This window comes from Aptenodytes forsteri, unplaced genomic scaffold (assembly GCF_000699145.1).
Source record: "Aptenodytes forsteri isolate BGI_AS27 unplaced genomic scaffold, ASM69914v1 Scaffold145, whole genome shotgun sequence".
NCBI classification, from domain to species: Eukaryota; Metazoa; Chordata; class Aves; order Sphenisciformes; family Spheniscidae; genus Aptenodytes; species Aptenodytes forsteri.
In genome coordinates, this window is record NW_008795122.1 from 657,606 (window position 1) to 685,437 (window position 27,832).

Here is a 27,832-nt window from a genome sequence, read left to right on the forward strand (position 1 = left end):
TGTGAAATCCCTGCAAATAAGTTTTGGTTTCTCAGATTATTGAGTTCTTAAAAACTGATAAATTCTTGTCATTGCTATCTGCAGAGCTAACATTACTCAAGAAAGTGCAGTAGTATCTAATGTTACTTAAGGAATGCACTTTTTTTTTTTGCATGCAATAAAACCGACAAAATAGAGATCTGATGTCCTTGAAAGAAGTTGAATTGAACTTTTTAAGTGAATATGAGCTTAGAAATTGTGTTTTTCTTGAAAACAAAGGTCTCTTCGATCTCAGGAGAGTTGTTTCTTTTAGAAGCCACAGTTTAAGCTGAGCAGGAACAAGGCACTGTAAAGGAAGAAGCAAGGTTCAGTGGAGGGAGGAACAGGAATCTGCAAGAGTTGATGAGGGCAGTTCCATGCATGGACAAGCTCTGCTTGGATGTTTGTGTGTTTTATTAGTTTTGTTTTATTTTGTTTCTTTTTTTATTGAGACATTTCCTTTTTTCCTGTAATGGGCTCAGTATACGTTTCTCTTTCTTCCCTTCAGTAGATCACTTATTTAATGGCTGTATATGTTAGCTTGTGGTTTGTTCCTTATTTGCTTTGGAACGTCTTTTTATGCTGCTGGGAAAAGGGAAAGAAGCTGCCTTTGGACTTTTCGAGGAGCAAGCAGGTTTTTTTGCTTTGAGTCAGTATACATCTGATCAGTGTAGAGCTCCTTGGGAAGGAAGGATTTTTATTTATATCCTGGTTTGGTACTTTTTACACCAGGACTGAACAATGAAATATTATACAGCAAAATATATATCTGAGTTACTTTTATCCAAGACATTCTTAAGTGGTATACGTGATAGAGGGTAACTGTTGATTCATTTCAGTTTTAGCTTGTAAGTCATTATTGTTTGATTAGGGACAAAGTCCACAGGGAGTCTACAGTTTTGGTGACTATGGTTTCATAATGCTAATTAATAAAAACAAAAAAACCCAAAGCTCCAACATGGTAGAAATTTAGAATGCTTTCCCCACCCCGCACTCATTTAGAAACATTTCCATCTCCTTTTGTCTTGTATTCAGAGCTGATTAGCTCCTGTTGTTTTTTTAATTGGCCTAAGGGTGGAGGAAATTACTGTATAAAGTTTCTGATTATTTAGTATGATAGTGGTTCATAGGATGTGGCTAATTTTCTGTGTGTAATATAATTATTTAAGAACAGAGAGGGACTTCTTGTGAGTACTAAAATACCAGTGCCCTTTCTTTTCTCTCCCATCTCCCTGTGTGCCAGAGATGCAATTACAAAGGTATTGCTATTCCACATAATACATTGGTTCCTCTTGGGCTCTAGTCTTGGCAAAGCTTTGCATTTAGTACTTTGACTGTAATCTAATCAAAGTGATTAGTTGAAGGGACTTCCAAACAAAGCAAGCAGCAACTGTATTCACCAGTTCTTAACTGATAACGAAGCTGTTACTGTATAACCCTGAGGTGGATAAAGATGGGGTGATTTGCAAGCGCAACAAGTCTTGACGAAGAGCTGGTACACCTTTAATAAACAGCAGCAGATCCTGAAGGCAAGTTCTTGTCTGCCACTCTGAAATACTGTGGAAGAGCAGAAATGTCGGTCCTACTAAAGTTTTATTTCCTCTGTTTTCACAGAGGCTGTTATTGGGTGATTTTAAATCAAAATTGATTGCATATGCAAGGATGTACTTGTGTCTGATACCCATAGCAATTTGGCCCATTTAATTGGAGAATGTTTCCAGGGCAAGGAAAAAAAAAATCCTATTACTGTCTTTGGTGATAAAATTATTTATTCACCATCACTGTGCTGTTAATGTGTACAAGATTCTGTGTCTAATACACGTACCGTTTCTTACCCCTCCTCCTCCTCCTCCTTCTTTCTTCTTTCCCCTGGGGTAATGTGGTGGAGATATATCCACACTACTCTGTAGCAATTCCCAAGTGATTTTCATCTGATGTAGTATGCCTGCATGGCACAGATTGATGCCAACACCACCACACTGAGTGAACGGTGGTACCAACCTGAAGAGTCTCGGGGCAGAGCTCGGTGGGCTGCAGTTTTCAGCTTCTCAGCAGGATTGAGGACAACTGCGAACACCATGTTAAAAGCCCTGTTTGTGTTCAATTATGTATTGCTCTAATTATTCTGTCATACAATTGCAAATTATTTTGTGTTGCTGTTGTTTAAAACAGGTAAAAATTGTAAGTAGAGGTTTCTGGGTTGATCAGAGTATTCTTTCGCTAAAAATGAGGCAGCAAATGACATTCCCTGGCAGAGAGTGTATCAAAGTTTAAAGAAGCTTCTGGCAGTGTAGAGTCATTGAAAATGGTATTTGGTGCATCTCCTGGCTCCACAAAGCCTTAAGCAGAACGTGACAGTTTCAGGAGGTTTACTTCTTCCCTGCAATTCATATTTAACTCATGTTTCTCTTGTCTTTTTGTTGGGCAGTGTTGGGCAGCCGTTCCAAGGGGCTTACTTGGAAATCAGCAAGAATCCCAAGTACAAAAAACTTAAAGATGCTGTGGACGAAAAGATCATTATTGCAGAAGTTGTGAATAAGATCAATAGAGCTAATGGGAAGGTAATAAAATGGCATTGCTTTATCCAGAAGGGTAGATCATTTTTGTTATAAATAAACTGAGAGGGAGACTTCATTTCTGTCATGTAGTAGTCTGAGGATTTTAAAACTGCCTTTTTTTAAGGGCAAGACTGGAAATGTTGGGTTTATGTAAACTGGTGATTTTAAGCACCCATTTTAAATTTAAGTAAAGATTACTAAAATCTTGTTTGGGTTTGTAGTTTTCAGCGACTTTTCCAAACAAAAATGGCATCTCATCAACTGGTAACAGGCTATATTGATTCACAACTAAATGTAGTCTCTGTACCAGACTTAGATCTTCTATTTGCCAATTGAAGAAAATAAATATTTAGAGAATATTGTTCTTGTTCAAGTATTTAGAAAACTTAACCTTTCAAGGTTCACGCTGTTGTTCAAGCTCCTGATTATCACATTTTACTATGTTTTAAAGTTGTGAGTGGCACAGGCTAGCTTTGCCTGTCTTCTGATTGATATCAAAAGCTTTTTGGAATGAAGAGGCAAGTTTCTTGTATCATTTGAATAAAGCTGTTAAATATGCTGGGTACTTTTTTATTCTGCCAACACAGAACTTGTTTTGCATTTAAATTATACTTACTAAAACAGGAATTATTATCCTCCCTTAGTAAATATAATTGTTTTCACCATATCTGTCTGAATATTAGAAGTAATAGATCTCAACTTCTTAGATGTAGATGTCATTTATGCATTTGTAGGAGTGAAATTAGGTTGCCTGTTGTTGATGCCAAGTTAATTTTCTGGTTTGGAAGAAACTAGTTAAATGTAGACAAAATCTTTCCTGTACTTGCATAGGCTACAGCTCTCAAGATTTAAAAAAAAAAAACCCAAAACATTAATAATGAGGTATGGTTCTCTGTGCTTAAGACAGCTACTTCTTAATGATAATAGTTAAGATTTTATTATTTACAATTTTACAGGAGAAAAAGCTGTGTGTGGATTAAGCTCTCATTTCTCTTTCATACTGTTTTCTAAGATGAATTTAAGAACACACATTCATGCTTTAAAAATATTTGTCATTTGAAAATATGAATGTGTATCCACCTAAAGAATAATTCCAGTAGATAAATGGAGGAGAACATAATATTGAAAATACCTATGTGATTTGTGTTGTTCTGCAACACAGTTTTGAATAACAGTAAATAGTGAGGCTTAGTCCTGAATTAGCTATCACTGAAAAGGTACATTGGTTTTCCTGGGGATTGACAGAGCATGAGAAATGAGGTTATCCTGATTTGCATACTTTCTGAGTTTCAGTTTCTGAATTTTATAACTGTAAGCTAGTAATTAAAGGAACTGTTTATATCTAGGCATATGTGCCAAAATGAGCTAAGCTTCCCAATCTATAATTAGACACACAAATAAATTTGACCTGATTTTAACTGATCTGCAGCTTTTACTGAACATCAAATGTTCATGTTTACTAATGTGGGCCAAGCTTATTAACTCTGTGAACTGCTTGTAGTCTTAGTAGGTGCTCAATAAAGACCAGTTCTCTCTTTGTGTAGATAATGGTTTGCATTTTTGTATTTTCACAGGCTACATCCAGGATTTTCTTATTAACCAAAAATAACGTTCTTCTTGCGGATCAAAAATCTGGGAATATCAAGTCAGAGGTTCCACTGGGAGATGTTACCAAAGTGTCCATGAGCTCCCAAAATGATGGCTTCTTTGCAGTGCACCTCAAGGAGGTTGGTTACAATTTTATAATACAGTAAGATGACTGTTTTACATGCAGCGTTATAAAAATTGTTTATTAATTATCTTCTAGCATTAAATTGTAGCGGTTAGCCTGTAGGTTTAGAAGTTTATTGAACTTTGCCATATCTGCAAAAACTTTGATTTAAAACTACTGAAGCCAAATGAGAACAGTTGTTACGTTATGAACGATCATTTATTTGTGAAAATCAGACTTCATATTTCACTCTTCAGGATTGGAGTATTCCATTTGTAATATGGGCCTTTAATCTGGTTCGGATACCTTGTGGCAGTGTTTTCCTTTTTAGCTGCTCATATAATTCTTCCTGACACTCTGGCAGAATATTTCTCTCTCCTTTATGGGATACCAAGAAATCCATGTTATGGCACAGCTGGTTTTGGTTACTCAGTTCTAAAGAACTTAGTTCAGTGCTATATTTGCTTCACTGCGCTGTCAGCATTGCTCTGCTAAAATCATTAAGCTGGCATTTGTATTCTAGCTTAAATGGATTTGAAGAACATCATCTATAGTGTCTTTTCATACTGACCACCTTCATCCTAATACTGGTGTTGGCAATCGGTCTCTGTTCCTTTCTGAAAATAGTGAGCTTGCTGCGGTGTAGCCAGAAGAGGGATACAGAAACACTACAGTTTTGTAGGACAAATGAAGGTGACCTTCCTTTTAGGGTCAGGAGGGGTTTTTGTCTTTCTCCACAGGTTTGTTGTTTATTTGAGAGCGAATTGTGTTTTGATCCTACACACTGCACTGCATCCCTATATAATTTACAAGAAAAAAGACTGTTGTTTCATTGCACTGGGAAGAGAAGACTCCTTGTAAAACCTCCGGCTTGGCTGGCATTTAATATTTTTCATATTCTAGGTTTTGGTAGTCCTAACTACTTTCCTTTCTGTTTCAGGGTTCAGGAGCAGCTGGTAAAGGAGATTTCCTGCTCAGCAGCGATCACCTTATTGAAATGGCCACTAAACTCTACCGCACTACTCTCAGCCAAACCAAACAGAAGCTCAACATTGAGATATCCGATGAGTATGTTTCTTGTTTGCTTAGAAGTGCATTTCCTTCAATGCAACATGCTAAAAAGCCAAGTATCTAATGTTAGAAAAACAAAACACTGTTGGGTAACTAGTACTTCTTTTCTCTTGACACAATACTTGTAAATAAGGATGCAATTTTCAGTGTGTACCATTTTTAGTATTCATTTTGGCTCTTATCTCCTTGAAAGCCATTTGAGAAAATGTGCTTTTCTTAAGGTAGTTTCAAATAGAGCTATGAAGCAGAACTGCTGCTGTAGAAATAATTAAGAGATACTACATTTGAAAGAATCATTTTGTGTGTGACTGAAAAGTTCATATACTCCTATGAGATGTTCGTTGATTAGAGTGGACACCAGGTGCCAAGTTCCAGTGAAAACAACCAAAACAGAATGAAAAGCTCCTCCCCAAACACACGTAACGATGGTGCTAGTAATGTAGGTCCACAACGCTCTAGCTTCTTTTTTGTGAAGGTGAAAAATATATTATTGAAATTCCTGCTTATGGTGTTTGAACCACCCATTGTTGTTTTGGGTTTTTTGGTTGTTCAAAAGCTTTGTTTGATAAAAAGCTTGCATCTCGAATTAGTATTTTTCTGCTTCGTTCAGTTTCATATTTTGGCCTTAAGTAAGGACTGCACTTGCAGTGTTTATAGCCATGGAATAAAAACATGTGTGCGTGAAATCCTAAAGCCTGCTGAGTGAGAGTCCCTCACTTAGTCCACCATTGTTATGCACTCAGTCTGTTGTGTGAAATGCCCCCTGATTTCAGCAGTGTTGATGTGGTAGTTTTACTCATTTTGAATAAAGAAGAAAATTTGGAACCCTGTAACAATAGTGAAACAAAATTTCTGTAGGCAAAAATTGAACCTTTTATCTGGCTGAACAGCACTGCTTGTATTCTAGAGTAATGGTGAGTACTGTTTGTGTCTGTTCAGATTTCAGGGTTTATTTAAAGGCTAATTTTGCTGTTTCCTTGAAAATGACATCTGCCATTTTCCTTTGTTCTGTTACCAGATGTGATATAATTTGCTCAAGGGTGTGCGTTTTTAGCCTCTAAAATGAGTGTGGCTGTCCCCAGTAAGATTTTAGTTTAATGATGGCTACAAAGGAATAAACTACGAAAACAAAGTTTAAGCATGCATTGCACTAGTCTGGACTGCCTGCCTGCCTTAGGTCTGGAAAACAGTCTGCTTTCTGCGAGTCTTGCATTTTGGGATGTGGTTTTGTTTCTTGTCTTACAGATTAAAAACATTCAAGTGTGTATTGCTATTGAGTTTGTCCAGACTAAATAATTTTAAGTCGTTTGCTTCTTTTTTAGTAGTTCCATTTCTGTTGATGGTGAAGCAGTACTCTCTTCTCCCTGCTAGAGTTTAGCTACAAGCACAGCTAGGAATTGTGGAGAAATTGTGGCCTTACTTTGTCTACTATACACTACTTTTTGGAAAGAGAGCTTATATAAGTAAAAATGCTGTTGATGCAGGGGTATGTCTAATAAGAGACACACTGTTTATAATATTGGAACAACGGGTCTAGGAAAATGCAGCATTGGTGGCAAGAGATGATGGCCATAAGACCTACTCACGTTTTCCGGATGCTTGCATGGCTGGGAGTGCCGAAGAAGTTAATCTTTGAGCGTCTGGGCTGTTCAGCAGGAAAGCAGGACCGAAGGGCAGCTCGGCGCAGCAGAGGCCACTTCCTCCCCTGAGCTCTGCCGTCAGCTTGATTTGTGGTTTCCGGCTGGAGAACAAATTCTTTGAAGTTTTTGGCCTCTGCTGGAGGACTTTTTAAGGATGCTAAAAGGGAAAATCTGCTGTATTACAAAGGACTTTTTAGGTCAGCAACCGCTGCGTGTGAGCCAAAAGGCAGTGCTGCCCTGTTTATTGCTTTTAATCTTGCTATCCAGATCAGTGAGAAGTTTGAGGCTCCACAGGAGCCTGTTGGGTTTTTAAAGCAATTCTCCACATTCAGTGAAATTTCTCTTCCAGTAAAAAGTGAAGAGTGAAATCCAGATTCATTTATCCTGGACTGTAGGAAATATCTAAATTTGGAGATTGCTGGGAAGGAAGTGAATTTTCCCAATTGCCGAGCAGGGGGCTGTAAAGGCTAACTAAGGATTAGAAATATGAGAGCTGCTAAAATACCAGATATACTAAATTAAGCATAAACCAGAAGAAGAGCGCTCCCGATGTTGCTATAGAAGTATTTAGCTTCCTTCCATGAAAACAGAAAAGTCCCTTTGGATGACGATGAAGCAGTTGGAAATAGTCTTTACTGCATTTCTGGTACATTAGAAATTCCATTTTAAACTGTCTTCTTTCTAAAGGAATAGCAAACTAACTATTGTAAAAGGTCCAGAGTTACAGGCAAAAAGCTATAATTAAGAGACACTACCTGAAGGAGACTCAAGCCGTACCATAACCTATGGCTTTTTTTTATTCCCCAACTCTTAAGTTATTAATACAGACCTGAAAATGACATCTTTTGGAGCGATGCTCCGAACCAACAGGAAAAGACTTCTGCTCCTCCTATGGTTTTTTCCCACCTTTAACTAAAATGTATCTTATTCCCTCTCCTAGGTTTCTGGTCCAGTTCAGACAAGACAAAGTGTGTGTGAAGTTCATACAAGGCAGCCAGAAAAACGGCAACATCCCAACTTGCAAGCGAAAAAACAATCGGCTTCTTGAAGTGGCTGTCCCTTAACTGCAGCTGGTGACTCTCCCTTTCACGGACTTGTTTCTTTGTAATAGTGCAATTTTAGTTGTTTGGTTTTGCTGTTTTTATCTCTTTCTGGAGCTGTTGATGGCTAATAGCTTTAGAAGCCCTTGGCAAAACATTTGATCAATCGACTTTTTAATCTTTTTGTTCATGCCAGAGTTTTAACCCTCAAAATGCAGATTTTTACCCAGTGAGGCATTTTTACCAGCTGGCACATATCTGTCATACACAAATCATTCTCTTTGTTTAGCGGTCATATTTTAGTGCAGCATACCGTAAACCCACATATTAATGATAAATTACTCATATTCCTTAGCCTAGAGATCCGCTTAACAGGAACTATACGTGGCCTTGATGCTTGATGGCCGCTTGTGCCCAGTGTCTTTTTATACTGACCTGTTCTGGTGTTCTGATGGGCTCCTTGCTTGCCACCGCTGGGGAGACCGGCAGAACGGAGACCGACACACTAACTCCTATAGTGTACACTAGGACCTATGTAACTCGATCTTTTAGTCAATACAGCACAGGAACATCTAATTCTGCAAAACAGAAGGAATATATGATTATACAAGCAGCTATATGCATAATTTTATAGTAAAAAATGCAGACATTTTGAAACAGGATTTTTAATTAGGTCAGATGTTTTTAATGACTTTATACAGTAGAAATCAGTAAAATTAAAAAAGCTTGTTTCTTTCACAAAAGCTATACAGTTCGAGGCATATTTCCTGTTCTGCTTTTTTTCTTTTAAATTATCAGTTAAGATTAGAGCCTGAAGAATGCAGTAGTATTCATAACACAAGTAAATGCTAGGTATTTAAGCAGTTAGTTATCAAGCAAAAGGTTTGAGCCATTCTTTTAGATGTTGGCATTTACAATGTGCAATAAAACATACATGACATTTTGTGAAAAATTATTTATAATACATTTTTGTGTGCAAGAGAGAGGATTGGTGCAGACTGCATAGACAATGTAGGGGTTAAAATAGATTTGTGTTGTTAATTTGCAGTTTTTTAGAGTGTACACTACAGTTGTCAATTTGGGAAGAATACTTAGAATTAAAAAATCCTTAATTTGGGGGTCTGTATATAAATTGGTATTACGGTAATAAAACTGTTCTAATTCTGTGCTGTTTGGTACTCCTATGTTATAACCATATTTTTGTACTCCAAACTATTTTATATAACTTGTGTGCCTGATGCAAATTCGTGCACAGAAAATACAATCAAGAGCTGCATTATAAACTTTCAGTGTAACTGATTGCACTTAATCTTTTATAAGCCAGAAGCATTAGTTGAAATCCTTAAGAGGAGAGATGCATTTTTAGATAGAAGTAACTGCTCAAGTGAAGGGTTTGTTGGATGTGTGTTTGATTTGTTGATGCAAGGACAGTTGAGAAAGCATTGTATTTTTGCAGTCTGATATAGGACAGATTAAGACCCTGGGTATCTGATGTGCAGTGCTGGAAGTCCAAGCATAAATAAAGGAAAGATAAAGAAAAGTTCAGAGTCTCGTTACTCTCCCGGTGGTAAAGTTACGTAGCGCTCCTGGCTGTGAAGGCTGCTCTGGGTAGTTCAACATTAACGTTGGGTCTCTGCGTTAAAACGGCATTTACTGCAATAGATGTTCTAGTGCTAATGGTTATCGGTCTGAAAAAAACAGCTGGTTTGGGTTATACCGCATTTTGCTTGGGGATTAAAGTAAATGATTTTGCTATGATTTGGATACAAAACAATTGTTTTAACTGGTTGCTTTAACATTGCTGTTAAAAGTCCATGCACGTGACCTTGAAAGGTGGGAGTAATCAAAAGATGTATTTCCCAAACTATGACAAAAAGTTGCCTCTTCCTTATGATCTTAGTTTGAACCCTTCTTTTAATAATAGAGTCAGGTTAATAGTTTAATAAAATGTAAATAATTTTACATGTATTGTAATTAGAGATGCTTACGAAGGAAATCTTAGTATCGATTTGTAATGCAAACTTAGGATACTTCAAAGTAATTATTCCATTGCCTTAAGGAGACAGCACATAATAACATGGCGTTTAAAACTCCTAAATCCTGTATTAGAATTCCTGTTTGGTAAAGATTGGAGGGTTTGTAAAACTGTTCACTATCTTGAAAGCCTTACAGTAAGAACCACAAGGAGCAAATTTTTAAAATGAATACAAAAGTAAGGAAAACAAACATTTGAAGTCTGATGTAATCCTGTAGTTGCTTGCAGGTAGGAAATGGGAGAGTTTAGATTAAGTACATCGGGATATTTGGCCCATGAAATTAGGGTATTACAGGATAATGTTAGGATATTTGACCCGTCCCAGCCAGACCCAGTACACATCCCTTTTATTTTTTTGATCTTTGCAGCAGGTCATGATAGCCATACCCGCAAAAGACTGGAAGAGGGACAAATTCCTCACTTTGATTTCTGTGGTTTCATTTCTTTTTCTGGACCTTTAAGATTTTTACCTTGCATATTAGCTGGTACTTTGTGATAGTTACCATTTGACACGTAAATATTTCTCAATGTACAGAGCAAGTTTTGCTGAACAGGAATTACTTAGATATGCTAGGAGAGGCACGGTGTCTTGATGTTTAGATTTAAGTATCTAGGATGTTGAAAATAAAAATGCAAGGTCACCTAGTTTTTTTTTTCTTTTCCTCTGTTTTCTTTTATAACCGTCTATCAAATGAAGTTGTAAAGATAAGACTATTCTTCCTATGGTGCTAACCTTACACATCCTTTTACTTGTAAATTTTAATTTGTCACCTGAAAGCTGGGCAAGGATCATTAAAAAAAAAATGAGATTTGTTGCATGATACTTTCCAGAATCAAATAAAATTCTGTTCCTAGACCTATACTTTCTCTATATCTGTATCTTCCTTACTGCCTTCAAATCTAAAAAGAGCAGGTGACTGGGTTTTAGGTTAAATATACACAACACTGGTGTGTGACTTGGAGAGAGAAGAAATTTTTTTTGTATGTGATTCCTTAAGAGGCAGCATGTCTTCCCCAGTGATTCACATTAACCTTTTTCAGTGAAATTCTTCAGTGCAAGTCCTTTTCTCCACATAGTTTTCTCTGAAAATTCTGCAAACTCAGCTTTCCTAACATTAGGATTTGGACCAATTCCCTAAGAACAGTATTAATAGCCAGATTAACCTGATTTTTAAAAAATGGCTTTGAGCCCCAAACCTATCGTATTCCACATGTTTTGTCTTGTGATGTTTTTCTTTTTATCCTTAACAATTTTATCCTGATTTATGTATCTTTTTGCTCATCATACAAGTTATGGAAGAAAGAAACTAAAATGTAAAATCATAAAAAGCGCATCTTCAGTTTTAATCCAGGTTTGCTTTCATTGCCAAAATGAGAGCCTTTTTCTAAATAGTTGTGGGAAAAAAATTGAAGAATTAATTAAAAATTTTTATATGAAATGAGATCATTTTCCCCAGTCGGCGTAAAATTCACTGTTAATTCTTAAGCTTTTAGATCCTTAATCTTGAAGAACAACATATTTTCCATATTCTATAGGAAACGGTCACGGTTATTTTGGAAGATTGCACTGTAGTGTGATGGCGATGGGCAGGAGGGAGATGCACACGTCTATGCTTCTTTGGACATTAGAACTTCCCAACAAACATGCGTTTCAGAGACAGAACTGGAAGTGTTTTATGGGGATGCTGTCAACTTACAGCAATACAGACAAGCGTGAATTTTAAGTAATCTCTAGCGTCACTAACAGACGAGTTCTGGCTTTCCTCCTATCTAGCTTCCATCCTTATTGGAGTATTTTGTAGCTTAGACATATGACTCTGAGCGGGGGGGACAATTCTTTACCAATGTTTGTAAAACTCCTCAAAGTGATCAAAATTCTTTGGATACTGCTTTTAATCATATGGTTTAAAATAATTACATGTTATGTCACTGTCCCATGACCTTCCAGTTAAATGTAGCTAAAGGTTGTTGGCACGTAGCGTGATCTTGCAGCCATTCCAGCACAGTATTTGCTAATTTGAACTACAGACCTGTCTGTCTGAAATTGTGTGACCTGTTAAGTAGTTCCAGGAGACTTAACTCCGGCAGTGGCATCCTCCCTCAAAGAGAACAGCATTTGCATGTCAGTCCCAGTTACAGTGAGACTTTCCATTTTATGACTAACTGGAGTGTTTCCTCCTAGAGATGTAGGTAAAGGGAGGGTTAGCGTATGGAAAAAAAGCTGCTTTGCCAGAGTTCGTTTGCAGAGCAGCACTTGCTTCTGCTGAAACATCATATACACGAGCGGTCGCTGCTTTAAGCACACACTATATATACACTGCATGGAAAAGCCACGTTCTTTCTTGCAGGATAACGCCGACAGCACTACTCGCTCATTCAGCAGCACTGAATCTCTCCGTTCTTCTGCACTTTTGATGTGGAGTATAGAGGATGGAGGACTGTGGTGAATTTACAGTTGCTGTTAATTCTTGTAAAATGTATTTACATAAATTCGGGCAGATTTGTTTTGGCCAGTCTCAAAAAATTAACTGGAATGCGAAGAGGAAAAAAGTGCTTCTATGAATTTGTAATTCATGTCTGGCTGTATTTGTCTACCGTAAGCTAGGGCTATTTAAAGGACTGGGGCTGTGAGAGGAATACCAAACTTAATCCCAATGGGTTATCAGCTAGAACCAGTTCTGCCCCTGTTCCCTTGCGCACATGAATGAGTTGGGTATTCAGGCTTTAACTTAAAATGAAAGTTAGGAAAGTTTGAGGGCATTGCAGTTCACTTTGATTATAATCAATTGATGAAACAGTGTCCTAAAGATTTTTAGAAACACATTCCCTCCCTCCTTCATCCTAAACTTTTAAGACGTTGACATCTGATTGTGAACTGGCTAGGCAAAATTTCGAAGTATGAAGCACAAAAGCCTTTTTCACGAATGAAAAGAAAATTTGAAGAATCTGAATCTCTCCTCTTAATAACTCAACTGATTTCCAAGGCTGCACCCTGCACTTAACCCAAGGTAGGGATCTCTTTGCTGTATAACATTCTGCTATTTATGGTCTTTAATTATTAGAGAAAAGAGAAAAACTAAATATTCCTCTGGCCAGGGAATCTTCTTCCCTGGAAACTCGGCAAAGCACTGGGGATCTCAGGGAGTCCTCCTGTAGGAGTCCTTGCCCAGGCCCCCGGGACTTTACTGCCCAGTCTCACCTTCACCCTCTGAAACATCAAATGCCTTTTAGGCTGTTCTCTGAAAATAGGAGACGATGCTTTTTGCCACAATGAATGGTGAGTTTTACTGGCCTGGCAATGTCCTTTCTGGACGTTACAAATCCTTTCCCCACCAGTATCGTGATGCTGGGTGGTCTCAGAGATGCTGCTTGCCGTTTCCCACCCTGGCTCTCATCCCGTTCTGATTTCTTCCTGCCCCCATTCCCTCCTGCCTCTGACGTTCTCTGCAGCGATAAAGGGAGGCGTATGTCTCCAGGGTAAAGCAGCAATGTATTCTTTTAGGTTATTTTCTTCCATTATCTACCACTGCATCTTGGCACCTCGGTTTCAGCTGAACATACAGGAAATGTTTTATTTCCCTTCTAACCAAGAGCTGTTTTTAATGAAAGATGCTTTGCTCCCTTTCGAGTTAACTTGCTAGCTGTATCAGTATTACCAGTGTTTCCCAAAACTCTGACAAAAAGCAAAACTGAAGCCTGAAACATGAAAAGCTGCTGTTGCTATGCACTCTGTCTCTTCCTGTTAGGAGATAAATCGACTTGAAGTGATGTTGTGATGAAGTCCCTGCTGGCTTGATTCACTGCACACAGCCTTCAAGGTTGCTGTACGTGCTTCTTGTAGCCTGAAAAAAGGAATCCATCAGAATATGTGGTGCCAAAAGGAGTGAACTCATTTATATTCACATGCAAAGGAGCATTAAGTAGCTGCGAATACACTTATGTGTGCTTTTACTTGCCTGTATGCTGCTATAGCTATGGAAAGGGACCTTGGCATAAGTTTAAGCACGAAGACTCCAATTGGAGGTGTTCAAAGCAATGCTGTCTGATCAAAATCACCATAAGCTATTGATTAACATTTAATTTTTAATAATAAAATCTAAAAGTTGTGGATGAGCTTGCAGTGGAAGATCCTAAATGTTGATTGCATCCCAAACTTCCTAACATTATATGGGGATTGTGGCCTTGTGATGGCAGGTTCCTGAGTTTTCATGAGCTGTTCTGGGGACAATGCAAAAAATAAATAATAAAAAATTTCAGCTATTTCTGATAGAGGAAAAAGGCTTTTTTTTTTTTTTAAACCAACAGCAAACTCACTGAGACATAAAAGTACGATTGTTTCCAGCTCACAGTCAGCCCATTACTGGCACAGAGATGTTCCTCCTGACCATCCTTTATTTGAACGCTATTATTTAGAAAGCGTTGCTGTATTGACTCACGTGATGCCCTGCACGCGCTTGGCTCCCGAGCACCATGTGGTCCTGGGATGTGGGTTTTGATCCTACCTGGGTGGTTTTCTCCCTTCTGTTGAGGTGGAGATAGGATTTCTTGGGATAAAAAAAACAACCAAGCGAAAGAACAGAATGGAAGTGGGACTGTGAGCCAGATCCATGCTTCAAGTTTCAGTCACATCTTCAGGCTCTTCTGTACAAAGGGGGTGAGTAAACCCTTTCCAAAGAGAGGAGAGCGTCTTCTCCAGCTGCCAGGCCCTGGGATGTCATGGGTGGGGGCCTGTGTCTTCCTCCAGCCAGGGTGGAGCAAAGCCTGTTGTACCTTTGATCTATTTTTGTGTTACTGTGCTAATTCTGGTCCGTGGTGTTATTTAGAGGCTTCCCTTGGTGTGGCTTTCTCCTCGCGCTGGGTTTTGCACTGCCAGATGTTCCCTTCTCTCACGTTACCCCAGCATGTCCTACAGCTCCCTTTTGCCTGAGACCTCTCTGCCCATCTCTGCGAGGGCTCAGTCACACTTGCAGGGGAATCTCTAGAACTTGGTGGGATGTAAGGGGGAGCAGGAAATCTTTTCTGAAGGGAGACCAAATCAAAAGCAGGGTATGGGTAAGAGGCATCTGGAAAAGGCGCTTGAGCTGCAAGGCATCAGGAGTTTGTTAGTGACTGCTAAACCACAGCCACCTACCTCAGGGTTTAGCTGCTTTGCCTCTTCAGTCTTGAAGACCTGGGCTCCAAAACCAGAGTATCGGTCAAAATGGCAGACATCTTACTCATGCTTCACGGGTAGCTTGTGAGGTTCAGCATGCGGCTTTTGGAGTTTGTAGTTGCTCCATTCGATACCGATGACAACTTTAATCGGTGGGAAACGCATTTGCTAGGATGTGGCAGGGTGGCACTGAGGAAGCGTTGTTCTCACCATGGGGCTTGGAAAGCTGCTTTTGGTGTCCTCAACCAGGGTGCGTGAACGTATGTACTTCAAGGAAATGAAAACGTGCATGGTGTGTGAACAGCTTCAGCCTGGCACGCCCGCTGGATGCAATTCCTCATTATCTAAGGCATTTGGCCACTTTGTTCCTTGGAGATAGTGCCTGGTCTCTTGTGGAAGCTTTAGTTCAAGGGGGTTTTTTTGTTTTGTTTTCGTTTGGTTTTGTTGGGGGTTTTGTTTGTTTTGTTTTTGTTGTTGGTTGTTTGTTTGTTTGTTTTTGGATTGTTGCACTTGCAATGTGACATAAAGGTCACTGTGGCTTTAAGGATATGTCTTTTTCCTCATGAAAAAAATGTAATTTAACACAGAGGGACAAATTTCCTCATTTTTATTTTTTTTTTTAGAGTGAACTGACTACTAATGGAGTTGAAAACAGTTCTTAGTATTGAAAAAAAAGAAACAAAATGGATCCTAGCAACTACAAACAAGACCTGTATTTATACCTATTTCTTTCCTAAAAATGGCTGGAAAAGTAAAACTGAGGCTGTGGTTTCATGTTTCAGCATGAGCCGAACCAGTGTGTTTCCTGCCACCGCAGCAGCGTGGTCTGGTCCTTCCTGCCCACGGCCCCTGCCCACGGCTCTGGCCGTGCAAACCTGACCCTGCGGTGAGCTGGGGCCGTGTGCTAGAAGGGCGGAGAAGTCACCCCACGACAGGGACTCCCTGGGGGGACGCAGGTCCCTGCACGGCCCCATGGGGCTGGATGGGGGGAGTGGACATGGGGGGCTGTGAATTCGGCTCAGGCATGATGCGAAACCACGCGCTGGGATAGCGGTTGTGCTTTCTGCGGTCGCAATGGGTTTCAAGGACTTCGTGAGCTCTCAAAAGACAGTGTGCCAAAATCCCAGGTTTTCTACCTTTAAGAGAGACAAACATCCCCAAATTTTGCCAGCTGTTCTTTGAAAACATATGAAGTGGAACAAGAAGTAGGTACAGATCCTGCTGCCATGTCACCAGCTCTTTACAAAGCGCAGTTCAAGATTTCTCTCTCCCCCTGGGCTGACTTTATTGTTACAAACCAGGATTTGGCTGGGGAGCGCTGGTAGCACCACAGCAATCGTCCTAATGAGCACAGCTTTTGGAAGCCACGTGGGGAAGCCGGACGTGCAAGGCAGAAGGTGGTGTGAATGCAGACTACTGTATGATTGCACCACATCCGTGTGGATTAGTCTGAGAAATTAAAGATGAACGCAAAATTAATGGCTCTGTGAAACCTTCACCCCCCTCTAGCTGATGATAAAATTCTCATCGGCTCTGCAGGGACCTGGACCTCTCCCCGTTCTCATGCAGGTTTCTGTGCAGACACCAAGCAGATCATTACAGAGCGTCCAGCTGGGATCATAATGTCATTTCCTCTGCTATTTGCTCGGATTCTTTTTTCATATCTTCCCATTCCCTCCTCAGCCTTGCTGAAGAAGTGCTTTGTGAATTTACAATTTACTTACCAGAGCTCTCTGGTGAAAAGGTTTCCCCGGGTTGCCAAAGAAATCCATGCACCAAATACAGAGCTAGTGCCTACAGCAGGAATGGAGCAAAGCATGCGCCTCTTTTTCGGGTCTGTGGATGCAATATGCAGTGTGCACGCTTTGGCATGAGTCCTCATGCTGGCCCACCTCCAGGCCAAGAATCGCATCTCCCATCCTTAGGGGACGTGATGTATAAATCACTGCAGCTCGGCGATGCAGGGAATGTGCCACCAGCAATCCCCGGCCGCGCTCCTCTTCAAAGCAGGCAGTGTCCGCTCTCCCTGCGCGCTTGCAGCAAATGCAGAGCGCGGGTGTATTGTCAAGGCCTCTGAGCTTGGCTTCTCGAGCCTGCTTTCTACGCACGGTCCGACAATGGATGTGAAGATGGAAGGATGAAGAAGAAATGTGGGGAGGCAGCGCAGTGCTGGCATGCTTTGAAAGCCGACTCCTTTGCTCCAGATGTTCTAAATCACATGTGGAGAAGTGTTTGTGGTCAGATGCTGCTTGAAACCGATTGTTGATAGTCTCCTGAGACGGCTTGTGACAAACTGTATAATAAAAATGCTAAAAATAGCATAGTTATTCCCTGGAAAAGCAAAGTTCCCACAATCCAATGAGCTGGGAAAATTGTTGAACTTTCTTTGGACACAACGTGCTCTCTTTTTTTTGTGTGTGTTCTTCAACCTTCCATGGGTCTCTGGGCTTTTTTCTTATGACCCTTCTTCCTCTTACCAGCTCCGAGCAACCACGTTTCCAGCCTCCCCAGCCCCAGTAGCAGCTGAACTGACCACTAGCCATCGACGTGAAAAACAGTCTCCCACTCTTCTTGAACCTCATAGTTTGTTCCCTGGTGTCGCTGGTTGTTGCAAGTTTGTCTTGGTAGAACATTCTTTTTAAACTGTGGGGAAAGCTAGCTCAACAAGACATGCAGTGATAACACCAAGAGATCTTTAACACAATGGGCCATCCTTGAGAGCAGCAGTCCTCTACTGACCATGCCTAACCTACGCCACCGTTGATTTCTTTCCAACGTTGTCTGCTTGCAGCTCTGCAAGGCACAGTACTGCCCTTCCCTCCTCAGTGCATGGGCAACCGGGTGTTAACCTCCGTGGAAGGGTTTGGTACTCTGTGTCCCCTAGGCAAAAGGGTTGAGGCCAGCGAGTGTCCCAGGACTCTCCTCCACCGCAGTGTGTGGTGAGGTCAGGTCCCGCTTGAGAACTTCATAGTTTAATGAGTGGAAGTGGGTTTTTTGGTGGTGAGAGAAGGTGGTTTGCTATGGTCTGCTTATGCTGCAGTAACAAATCGCAGATCTGGTGGCAGAGATGATAAAAGCTTTGGGTAATGACAAGCCGTGGAAATGTTTGGCGTGCCCAGAGTGAGATCACGTATGCTTTGCCAGCCGGCAACAACCCTTATCATTTGACAGACGCTAAATATGCACAAGTGACCTGAGTCTGTCTACTACTGGAAAAAATGTCCTTGTTACAAAAACTACGCTTCTGTGTGCCATTTTTTGTATTTCTCTGATACTGGAATTAGCTATAGATTCTGTCCTATTCTGGCATGAATTGCAGCTCTGCAGCCACGTATACTTATTTAACGTTTCCTTGCCAATAAATTTAGGGGAAGATCTTGGAAACGTGAGCTCAACTTAAGCAATGAATTGTGATGATCTTTTTGTGGGTGATGATTTCAACCGTATAGCGATTTGTTTTATCTGACCATTCATTCTGGAGACTATATTTAAACTTTCAGCAGAGTGAATAATTGAAGTAGTCAGCGTTTTAACGTATGCACTTAGGTAAAGTCCCAGTCCTACATGCCAAAGTCTCCTCCGACGCTCTGTGCTCGATGGGAAATTCCATGCACCCACCAACCCAGTTACCAAAACCTCTGTCAGTCCCCTGCTGTCAGGCAGGTCATCAGCTGAGGCCCATTTTTGTGCCCTCCCTGACTGCTGTGGGGCTGTGTGGCCGTGGAGTTTTGCTAGCAAAGCATCTGAGGTGCAGCTGTTCCTTGCCCATGTAAAAATCTGAGGCACGCAGCAAATTCAGGGGTAGAGTAAAACCAAAGAAATGGAGCAGGGTGCCATGAAGAACACAAATGTTTTAGCAATGTTATAGACAAAATATGAAAAGGCTCCAGTTTCATAATGAAATGAAGTTTGTGCTGAGCTTTTGGTCTGAAGTTTAGATCCTGCATGATGTCTTATGAATAACGTTTGTAATACATTCAATCTGCTGACAGACTGATGCTCCGTTCCAAAACCACCAGCACAGTTGTCTCCATGAATGTCTTCCTGCCAGGCACTGCCTGAAATAGAGTCTAAGAAAAGATAGAAAACTGAAGTTGCTTTTTCTGCCGTGAAGATGAAATGAAATACGTGGTGATGTACATGAGCAACTGTCCTGCTTACCCAGGCTGGCTGCACTCTGCCTCCCTGTCCCCAGCAAGCCGCCTGCACCACTGCCGCTCTCCTGCCCGCTGCCGCGCTGCTTGCCCGGGCGCATCATTCCTCCTCATCCTCCCTTCTTGGACTTGGGAGGTCTGTCCTCACCTGTGCCCGGGCCACCCCTCTGCACGGCGGGTGCTTCTTTTGCCGGGAGTAGTTTCCTTCTACTCTGACACAGTGGTTTGAAGACCTGTTGTTTACAAGGACTTGCTTTTGATATTTCTTCCCCTACTTATAAGAATATGTGTCTTTATTTGAAGGCTGTGTGGATTCATTTGAAGGCTGCTAGTAGGTCCAACCCTCCCATGGGTCCTTCCTCCAGCAATTCTGTGGATCCATCGCTAGTAAATAAACACAGCTCTCAGTATCGGAAAATATAATTGGCTGTGTAATGCACAGAAAGCAAAATTGCTTTCCCCGAGATTTATTCATCAATTATGGTTTGCCCTGGATGGTGCAGTTTGAACCATTTTCTGGAGAGGGGAGAAATATGTCAAATAGAAAGAGAAGAAGCTATTGTTATAATAAATGACCGGGTGCCTATGTGCGTGACTGTGTATTTTAGGGGTTCCATAATAGGTATCCCATTAACAAGCTAATGAACATGCAAATGAGGAGCCAAGGATTATCAGTATATTTGAGATAATAATGTGTATTTTGGTGTTTTGCTTGTAATTAATGAGAACGTTGTCTGCTTCGTTGGTGTCCCCTGGGTGAGGTTATTTGTTCGCTGTGCTCTGCTAGGAGGACGCAGCAGCCAGTGTGCTGTGCAAATCTTGCCTCTCCTTTTTGCAAACTCTCTTCTGCCTCCACCTGCTGCGCCCTACCTCGTACTTGTGGTGGAACTCCAACATCTTACCAGCCTTCAGGCTGGGGATGCCAACGTCTCAGTTAAAGCTAAAGCCAAGTCAGCTGCAGTAAATGCTCAAGCTGTGTTTTTAATTAAGGTTTTAATGGAAATGGCGCATTTGTCCCTCTCTGGAGAACATACTGATATGACAGTGCTGTGCAGAGTATTATGAAAACAATGGTGTTGCCAGTTATGCTTCCAGTGGGTCAATACGGTACATGGAGAATAAGCAAAGCGACCATATGGAGAAGGAGGGGTCTGTTATTTCTTAAGGGCTTGTCTGGTGGTGCTCAGTTCCCTCAGTGACTATTTACTTTAAAACCATTTAGTAGGACTTGAGAGCTCTCAGCATTTGGTGGGATCCAGCCCTTTTGTAAATACACTCCTACGAGGGTGCAAGGTGATCTGTGAACCTGTCAGCTACCATGCTGACTCTGCTGCTGCTGCTATTGACCTTGTCTCATTATTGGTGTTAAACTGGTTCGCTAAGAGGCATTTAATTAGTTTCCTATTTGTTAGCAGGAATCACTTGTATTGTAAAGCACACTGTGAGCCGCGCTGCCCAGAAATGCTGCTCTGATGCTAGGTAATACACGAGGCAAACAGATCACTGTGGTGTCCTACTGTCTGTTCTCTGCGAGGCCACCTACAGATTGCATGGTCCAGGAGGTCCTCTCCTGTGGCCAAGGTGCCTCTCTCTCATTTAAGAGGTGAGATCTTCTGAGGCAGGATTGATCAATAACAACATCTGTACACAGGACCTCTCCCAGTAGGGCTCCTGTGATGTTTAGGTGCTACCTGAATATAATGAACATCTGTCAGCTGAGAGAAAGAAATAACACCACATATGTCTTTCAAGGAATCTGTTGGTTGCTGCTGTGGCTGATAATAATGTGAGAAGGAAGGAAGGAGAACAGACACTCCACCCACCCTTGTGCAGCTCTTTACCTTCAAAGAGAAACACCTAACAACCATGCTCACCCCTGTGCTCTGTCTTTTTAGGTGCTTATGTCGTGTTGCCACCTATAAGAGAAGTCAACAATAGCCAAAACGTAATTGGCAGATGCAGGCATCGCTTGCTGTCCCACATTTTCAAGGGTCTAGAAAATACAGTTATTTATTACCTTTGCAGTCAAAATCATTGAGAAGTCTGTGCATCTGTGAGAGAAAGAATAGTTGTCACCTCATAGCAGAATTCTGGGTTCGTAGATCACAGGGTAACTCAGGCGGGAGAGGACCTCGGAGGTCTCCAGTTCAACGTCCTGCTCCAGGCAGGGTCAACTCTGAGATCAGACCAGGCTGCTCAGGACTTTGTCTGGTCAGCCCTTGAAAACCTCCAGGGATGAAGACGGCACAACCTCTCTGGGCAACCTGGGCTCACGTTACATCCCGTGGTGTGGGTTCCTTCTTGACTGTTGAAAAGGGGTGTTAAATGCAGTTAAAAGAAATTCGGAACCCTTATTCAGAGTGTGGAAAAGAAGCTCCAGCCATCTGCTTCTGTAGTATATTCTCTTTCATTCATTTATGAGATAAAATGAGATGATTTGGAAGCAGTTTTGGGAGAGGGAATTCAAATGTCTTTCCAGGCCATCAAATATTGTTGAATTTATTATTGTTTCAAGACAGAGTCATGATCTGACCAGAAGACTGGAGGCCAGGGAAATTTTAAACTGTAATGTAAAATGAAATCCTCTTGGCTTGAGGTAAGCCACTTAACTCTGCTCACTATAACATTGGGAGAATAGTATTTACCACTTGGTGCTAGTGCAAGGATTAATGTTTGCTAGGTGCTGTGAAAATGAAAATATTCTTCACAGAAAGCTTCTTGTCTGCAAGGAAAATTTATGCACACAAAGAGCCTCTGGATCCTGTCCTTTGGCAAGAACCTCTTGTTAGCTTTTTTAAAATTATGCTTAATCTAATCAAATGGCTCAAGGCAGGAAAATGTTTGCCCCCTTTCTCCCTCCCTATCTCTTCCAACAGACAGGTAAGCGTAGAGACCCGCAGAGTGATGGACTATGAAAAGAGAAGAAGAGGAGATATTAAACTGAAGAAGGGTTAAGATGCACACAAGAGCATGGGAGACCCATAACTTGGTACAGCGTGGGGTTTGAAAAGAGAGAGAAGGACACTAGGTAGCTAGAAAAAAGGCTGCTAGCACTGACGACTGCAATTACGGAAAGGTTAATGTATTCAAGCAGTGTGATGTATATTTATTTGCTGAATCGCCTGTTGAAAGCTTTTCCTTCCCAGTGAGGCAGGGTCACTCAGGTATGTCTCTCACCCAACCTGCCCATGCTGGCTCGGCCAAGGGTAATTGAAGCAGGTCATTAGCTGCAGGCTGGGCAGTCCAGCTTCGCTGGAGGCAGAAATGTACAGCCCTGAGAGAGCCAGCTCGAGAGTTAATGCAGGAATACATGAGGTGTTTGATTACCCAGCAGTGTTTTCCCACAATTCATGAATATACTTATCTCCAGTTTTGTAACGTGTAGACTTTTAAATAGCTGAGTCCTAAAGTTTATCAGACACATCAGCTACGACCTAACATCTTGAAAGCAAATTTTGCTTAGCTGAAAAGGGAGCTTTAATGTCAACGTGCAGTGAATTATCTCCCTTCCTTTCATTTGCCTAAAATAAAGACTGTATTTCAGGCAAGATGATGCTGAATTTGGACAAAGGAGCAGTGGGAGGAAAGCTATACTAAAAGTCTGGAAGACGTCTTTGAAATGATTAACGCTCTTCTCAGATTAAATGGGGTAAAATTGCTTCAAGATGCTTAGAAAATACCTCGAGAAAATACTAAACAATTTATTCCACTGAGCATCCTTTTGAGAGTTCCTCTAACTGATTTCAAGATATGGGTTTAAAAATCTGGAGGACAGAGTAAGCCCGTCGGCTGACATAGGGCATGACAACAGCCGATGACAGGGCTATGGACGGGCTAATGCTCTGACCACGTAGTAAGCCAACAGGAGCTAGATGGTGGCGTACCGCAGAGCTGCCTTATACAGTCTCTGAATGTTTCCCTTCTTGTCCTTGAAGAAGGATTAAATAAAGTATATTTATTGTGTATCTTGCATGGTGATCAGCTCCCCCATAGGAAGTTATTTATTCGGTGCTGATATTGGACAGGACCCTTCATTTCCAGATCGTACCGCACCAGTATGTTACAAACAGCCTGAGGAGGACAGAGTCACATTGCAGAACAACTCCGGTGGGACTGATCGGGATATTGATAACCCAGTGTAGCTGTTTATGTCTCCCTCGGGTGCTCGTTCAAAGTTCAAGGGCTCTCCCATAAATGCAGGGCGCTGTGATTTACAGCCAGGATAGGGGGGCTCACCTGCCGGCAGTCAGGGAAGGGGCACTTCCATCGACGGTGCGCCTCCCAGGAAGGTTAAAAAGCATTTCTACCCTCCCGAGGACGATATAAGCCTAGGGAAGTGCCAGGCTTAGCCCACACAGAGACCTCAGGAGTCGCTCCGGCACAGAGCGAGGAGGGGAGGGATGCCTGCAGAGCACGCCTCCGGCCCCACTGCCAGGGCACGGCCAAGGAGCCTCCTCCCCAGCCTGCTCAATGCCTCTGGTTCTGCTCTCCTTCAAAACTGATTTTCCATTGGTGTAAATTAGACAAGAATTCGTTCAGAGCCTTTAATTCTGATTTTTATTTTTAATCTGCATAATTAGATTTGTAATGGACTATTTTCACAGTCTTGGGACTGCTCTGAGATCATTAGTGCTGGGTCCTGTGAGATTGCCATCTGTGTGGAGAAGACGAGGGCTGCGGGGCAGCCTTACGAGCCTCCTGTGGCTCGTTCAAATCACTTGTCATTTGAACCCCGGCTGCTTTCCCAAGCCACTCAAGGGGGTACATCCTTGCAAAACATTAGTCGTCTGTCCTAACTCATGTCCTCAACAGATGCAATTGTTTAGGAGAACACAGTGCTGAGGGGAGATTTATAGGGTCTGGGTTTTAGAACAACTCGTTTTATATTAGCTTTGTCTTTAATGAAAGAAAATTAAACAAAAGCAAAAGGAGAGGCAATACAGTAGCACCTGGTCTGGCACCAGGTTTCTGCTTCCCAGGTTGTGGGGAAGTACTTGGAGGTAAGTAAGGGCTGGAGTGAGGCAGGGGATGGAGATGAGAAGGTACCTGGATATCCTGGGGTAGGGACTGGGGAGCTCTCCCAAAGGAAGGTGGTGGCTTTGGAGAGAGATGAGGCTGACAGGGAGGTTGGAAGGAGAGTAGAAAAAGGAGAGTTGAGCCTTGCTGAAAATCTCACTACCCTAAAATCCGCCTCCTTGCTTCCCACATCCTTACGACTTCTCTCCTTCTTTTCCATCTCCAGCATCCTCCTGATCCTTCCCAAGCCTGTTTCCCCAGCCATGGATGGCCCCAAGACAGCCTTCCTATCCCTTACTCTGTCTACTTTGGACTTTGCTGCTGCTATGAAGTTTTATTTTGCAGCTGCAAGGAGGAGAGCAAAATAAATCTTCATTCTGGGGTTGGCAAAATTCACTGTAGCCCGCATGCTGAAAAGCCTTGGGCTGGCTCTGCTGCCACATCTTGTTCTACTTAAACTGCTGCTTTTAATAGACCTAAAATGTTTGCTTTACCAAAGACGTTTCCTTCTTTTCCAGCGGAACCATGTGCACTGGTTTGTTCATGTAAGACGTAGCCTGGCTGTGTGTTAGCTCATGTGGCACCAGCAACACGAAGACTGGCAGACCACCCAGCTGGCAATCTTCTGTTTGATTTCAGTTTTGGTGGAAGCTAGATTGGAGATTATTTAAAGGGGTTTTGAAACATCTCATGAAAGCACATATCAGATGCCAGCTCCTACCTTCAGTTAACCCTTTGAAAATGAGACTTGCCAGTAAGGATCTGTAGTAGATTTTGGGGGTTGCATTCAGAATAATTGGTAACTTTCTACGCTGAAGCTGGACAGCAGGTGTTAGCAAAGCAGTTCTCCTTTGTATCTTTATCTCTTTCCCATTTCAGGTTCTCCATGGCCAGTGGCATTTCTTTCTCATCAAATATCTTTTGGCAGAGATTTCAAATGGTGGTAAGAATCAATATCTGAAAGATGAAGTTGAACGTAAGGTGTGGATCTCAAACCCACACCAAAATTTTTGGCTCGGTAATGCTGTCCAGTTGCCTGCAAAGATCCTGCTGTGAATTTGGGCTGTGACTATCACTGTGAGATCTAAACGGTGGTATACAAAAAATGTGAAATTTTCTCTGCAGTAGCGATTTGCAGGACCACTACTTCTCCCCTCCCACCAGCTCAAATAGAGTTTGGTGGTGAACAAGGTTGAGGACAAGCCAAGACCCATGTGAGAACAGCTTTCCTCCTGCAGTCCTGGGCAGTGCCCTGTGCATACAGTGGCAGAGGGTGGGGAGCAGCAGAGAGGGGTAGCTGCGTGGGAGTTTTGGTGTTCATTACATGTACTAGGGAGCAGGCACCATAAAGGACTGTGCTGTTTCACATTGCACCTCGCCACCCTGCCCTGGCCACGCTGGCTCTGTGGGAGAGCCCCGACCTGCCTAACGGGAGCAGTGCAGGTCCCCCCTGTGGTCAGGCAGCCACTGCTGGTGTAAGCAGCCCCACGCTTTGCTCTTACCACTAGCTCAGCATGGTCAATGTGTCCTGAAACCTAACCCGCAGCAGGCTCATGTCTCCTTTGCGGAGGGATCTGACCACCTTCTGAGAGCACATGGTCTCGCTGGTGCTTGAAGTTCAATCAGCTCCACATACAGGCACCCCAGGGCTCAAAATGATCAATAAACCACAGAAATGCTTTTCCACTACAGCATTGATTGCACTAAAGTGTTACTGCTCTCCCGGCATCTCTGGGGAGGACTTCCTCATTCAGATGTCCCCCTTCAGCCAGCTGTTCTTGGCCACCTGCCCCACGCTGGGCCGGGAGGCTGGGCTAAACTGCAGCAGTTGGGCGATGAGGGCTTGGCAGGGCTCCGGCAGCGGGGGCAGCCCCTCCGGGTACAGCACCCCTTTCTTCTGCTGCTGGGGCATGCTGCGAATGTGAGTATCGTCAAAGGGCATGTAGCCGGTCACCATCACATAGAGCATCACCCCCAGGCTCCACATGTCGTACTTCTTGGCGTCATAGGGGATGCCCATCAGCACCTCTGGGGAAGCGTAGGCTGCTGACCCGCAGAACGTGGTGCTCAGGTCTGGGTAGCTGTTGGCCTCCTTGCTAAAACCAAAGTCACTGAGTTTGGCCCGGCGGCCATCAGCGGTGAGCAGCACGTTCTCACACTTGAGATCCCGGTGCACCAAGTTGCGGTTGTGCAGGTAGTGCACGGCCCCCACAACCTGTGCAAAGATGTCCCGGGCCCTGGGGACGCAGGGCAGCTTCCCCAGCTGCTGCACCAGCTGCAGCAGGTCAGTGGCTGCCGCCTCCATCACGATGTAGAGCTTCCCATTGCAGACCTCGATGAGCTCGAAGATGCGCACGATATTGGGGTGCCGGATCTTGCGCACGATGGAGAGCTCCCGGGGCAGAAACTTGTACACGAAGGCTGGGGGTGCTCGTCGCCGGTCCACCACCTTGATGGCTAAGGGGCCCTTGTATTTGTTGGACGTGGCCGCTTTCACCTTGGAGAAGCTGCCCTCCCCTAATGTGTGACCCAGCCTGTAGCCCAGCTCACAAAGTAGCTTCTCTCCTGCATTGGTTTTTGGCATGATGTATGATCCCGATGGGCTTAATTGAAGCTGGTGTTTTGCTCCAGGATTTGAAAGTTTTAATATATGGTGCATGGCAGCTGTTGACCTTTGCTCTCCCCCATGGTCCCACGGGTGCCTCTGTGGGCTCCAGGGCTCACCCAGGTATTGTGATGGCATGGAGTGTTGCGTGGCAGAGCCTTTGTGAGATGACAAGGGTGTCTGGTGGGTCCCCTCCACTCACGAGTGTGCCAGGCATGCCCATGCACATGCCGGGGGAGGTGTTGGATGTGACCTAGCCAACGCTCCCTTTCTGTTTGGGCCATCAAATAAATGCCCCCAGATTTCTTACTTCTGAAGTGGTTCAGAAAGAAGCCATTTCCAGGAGTTTCTGTTCATAAACTGCTGTTACTTAAACACAGAAAAATCCCATCTAGCAATCAGTAGGCCAGATGCAGAAAGCCATTTTGCTGGATACACATGATTTCCTGGCACTTCTGTTTAGCCCGTGAGTCATAACCACAGTGACTTAGCAGAGGTCTGAGCTGGACTTTTCATAGGAGCTGGGAGCTTTGAGGTGGCTAAACATGACTGAACCAATGTGGGCATTTTTACAAGGGAAAATGCTTAGACCAGGTGTCCCTTCCCCGCTTACTGCCAGAGCACCTCTGGAAAATGCCGTCGTCACACGCTCCGACAGGTAGAAAGATGTGCGTGTAGCTATCTATAGGGGGCTGGCTGATGCTCAGTATATCTTTTAAAACAGGAACAGGAGTTCATGTTAGCGGCATGTTCCCAAAGCCTACAGGCAAAATCCTCATTTATGGGAAACCTCTCTGAAGCCCTCTGTAATAACATAACCAGAAGAGGTGTT

At 42.7% G+C, this 27,832-nt stretch overlaps 2 protein-coding genes across 2 annotated transcripts in view; one reads left to right on the forward strand and one right to left on the reverse strand.

The window, feature by feature from the left end:
- Positions 1-9,578, forward strand: part of MYO1B (myosin IB) — a 100,903-nt gene extending 91,325 nt beyond the window's left edge. Inside the window, exons 27-30 of the mRNA XM_009277126.1 lie at positions 2,447-2,579; positions 4,151-4,303; positions 5,228-5,355; positions 7,939-9,578. Coding sequence (XP_009275401.1) covers positions 2,447-2,579; positions 4,151-4,303; positions 5,228-5,355; positions 7,939-8,062 — 538 coding nt within the window. The 3' untranslated portion in view covers positions 8,063-9,578. The remainder of the gene's footprint in view (positions 1-2,446; positions 2,580-4,150; positions 4,304-5,227; positions 5,356-7,938) is intronic.
- Positions 9,579-26,145: 16,567 nt separating this feature from the next.
- Positions 26,146-27,054, reverse strand: TSSK6 (testis specific serine kinase 6). The gene has a single exon (XM_009277127.1). It carries the CDS (start codon positions 27,052-27,054, stop codon positions 26,146-26,148), a length of 909 nt encoding a protein of 302 aa, XP_009275402.1.
- Positions 27,055-27,832: the final 778 nt, after the last annotated feature.

Coding starts and splice junctions, on each gene's coding strand:
- TSSK6 (XM_009277127.1), bottom strand. CDS start 27,054: ATGCACCATATATTAAAACTTTCAAATCCTGGAGCAAAACACCAGCTT.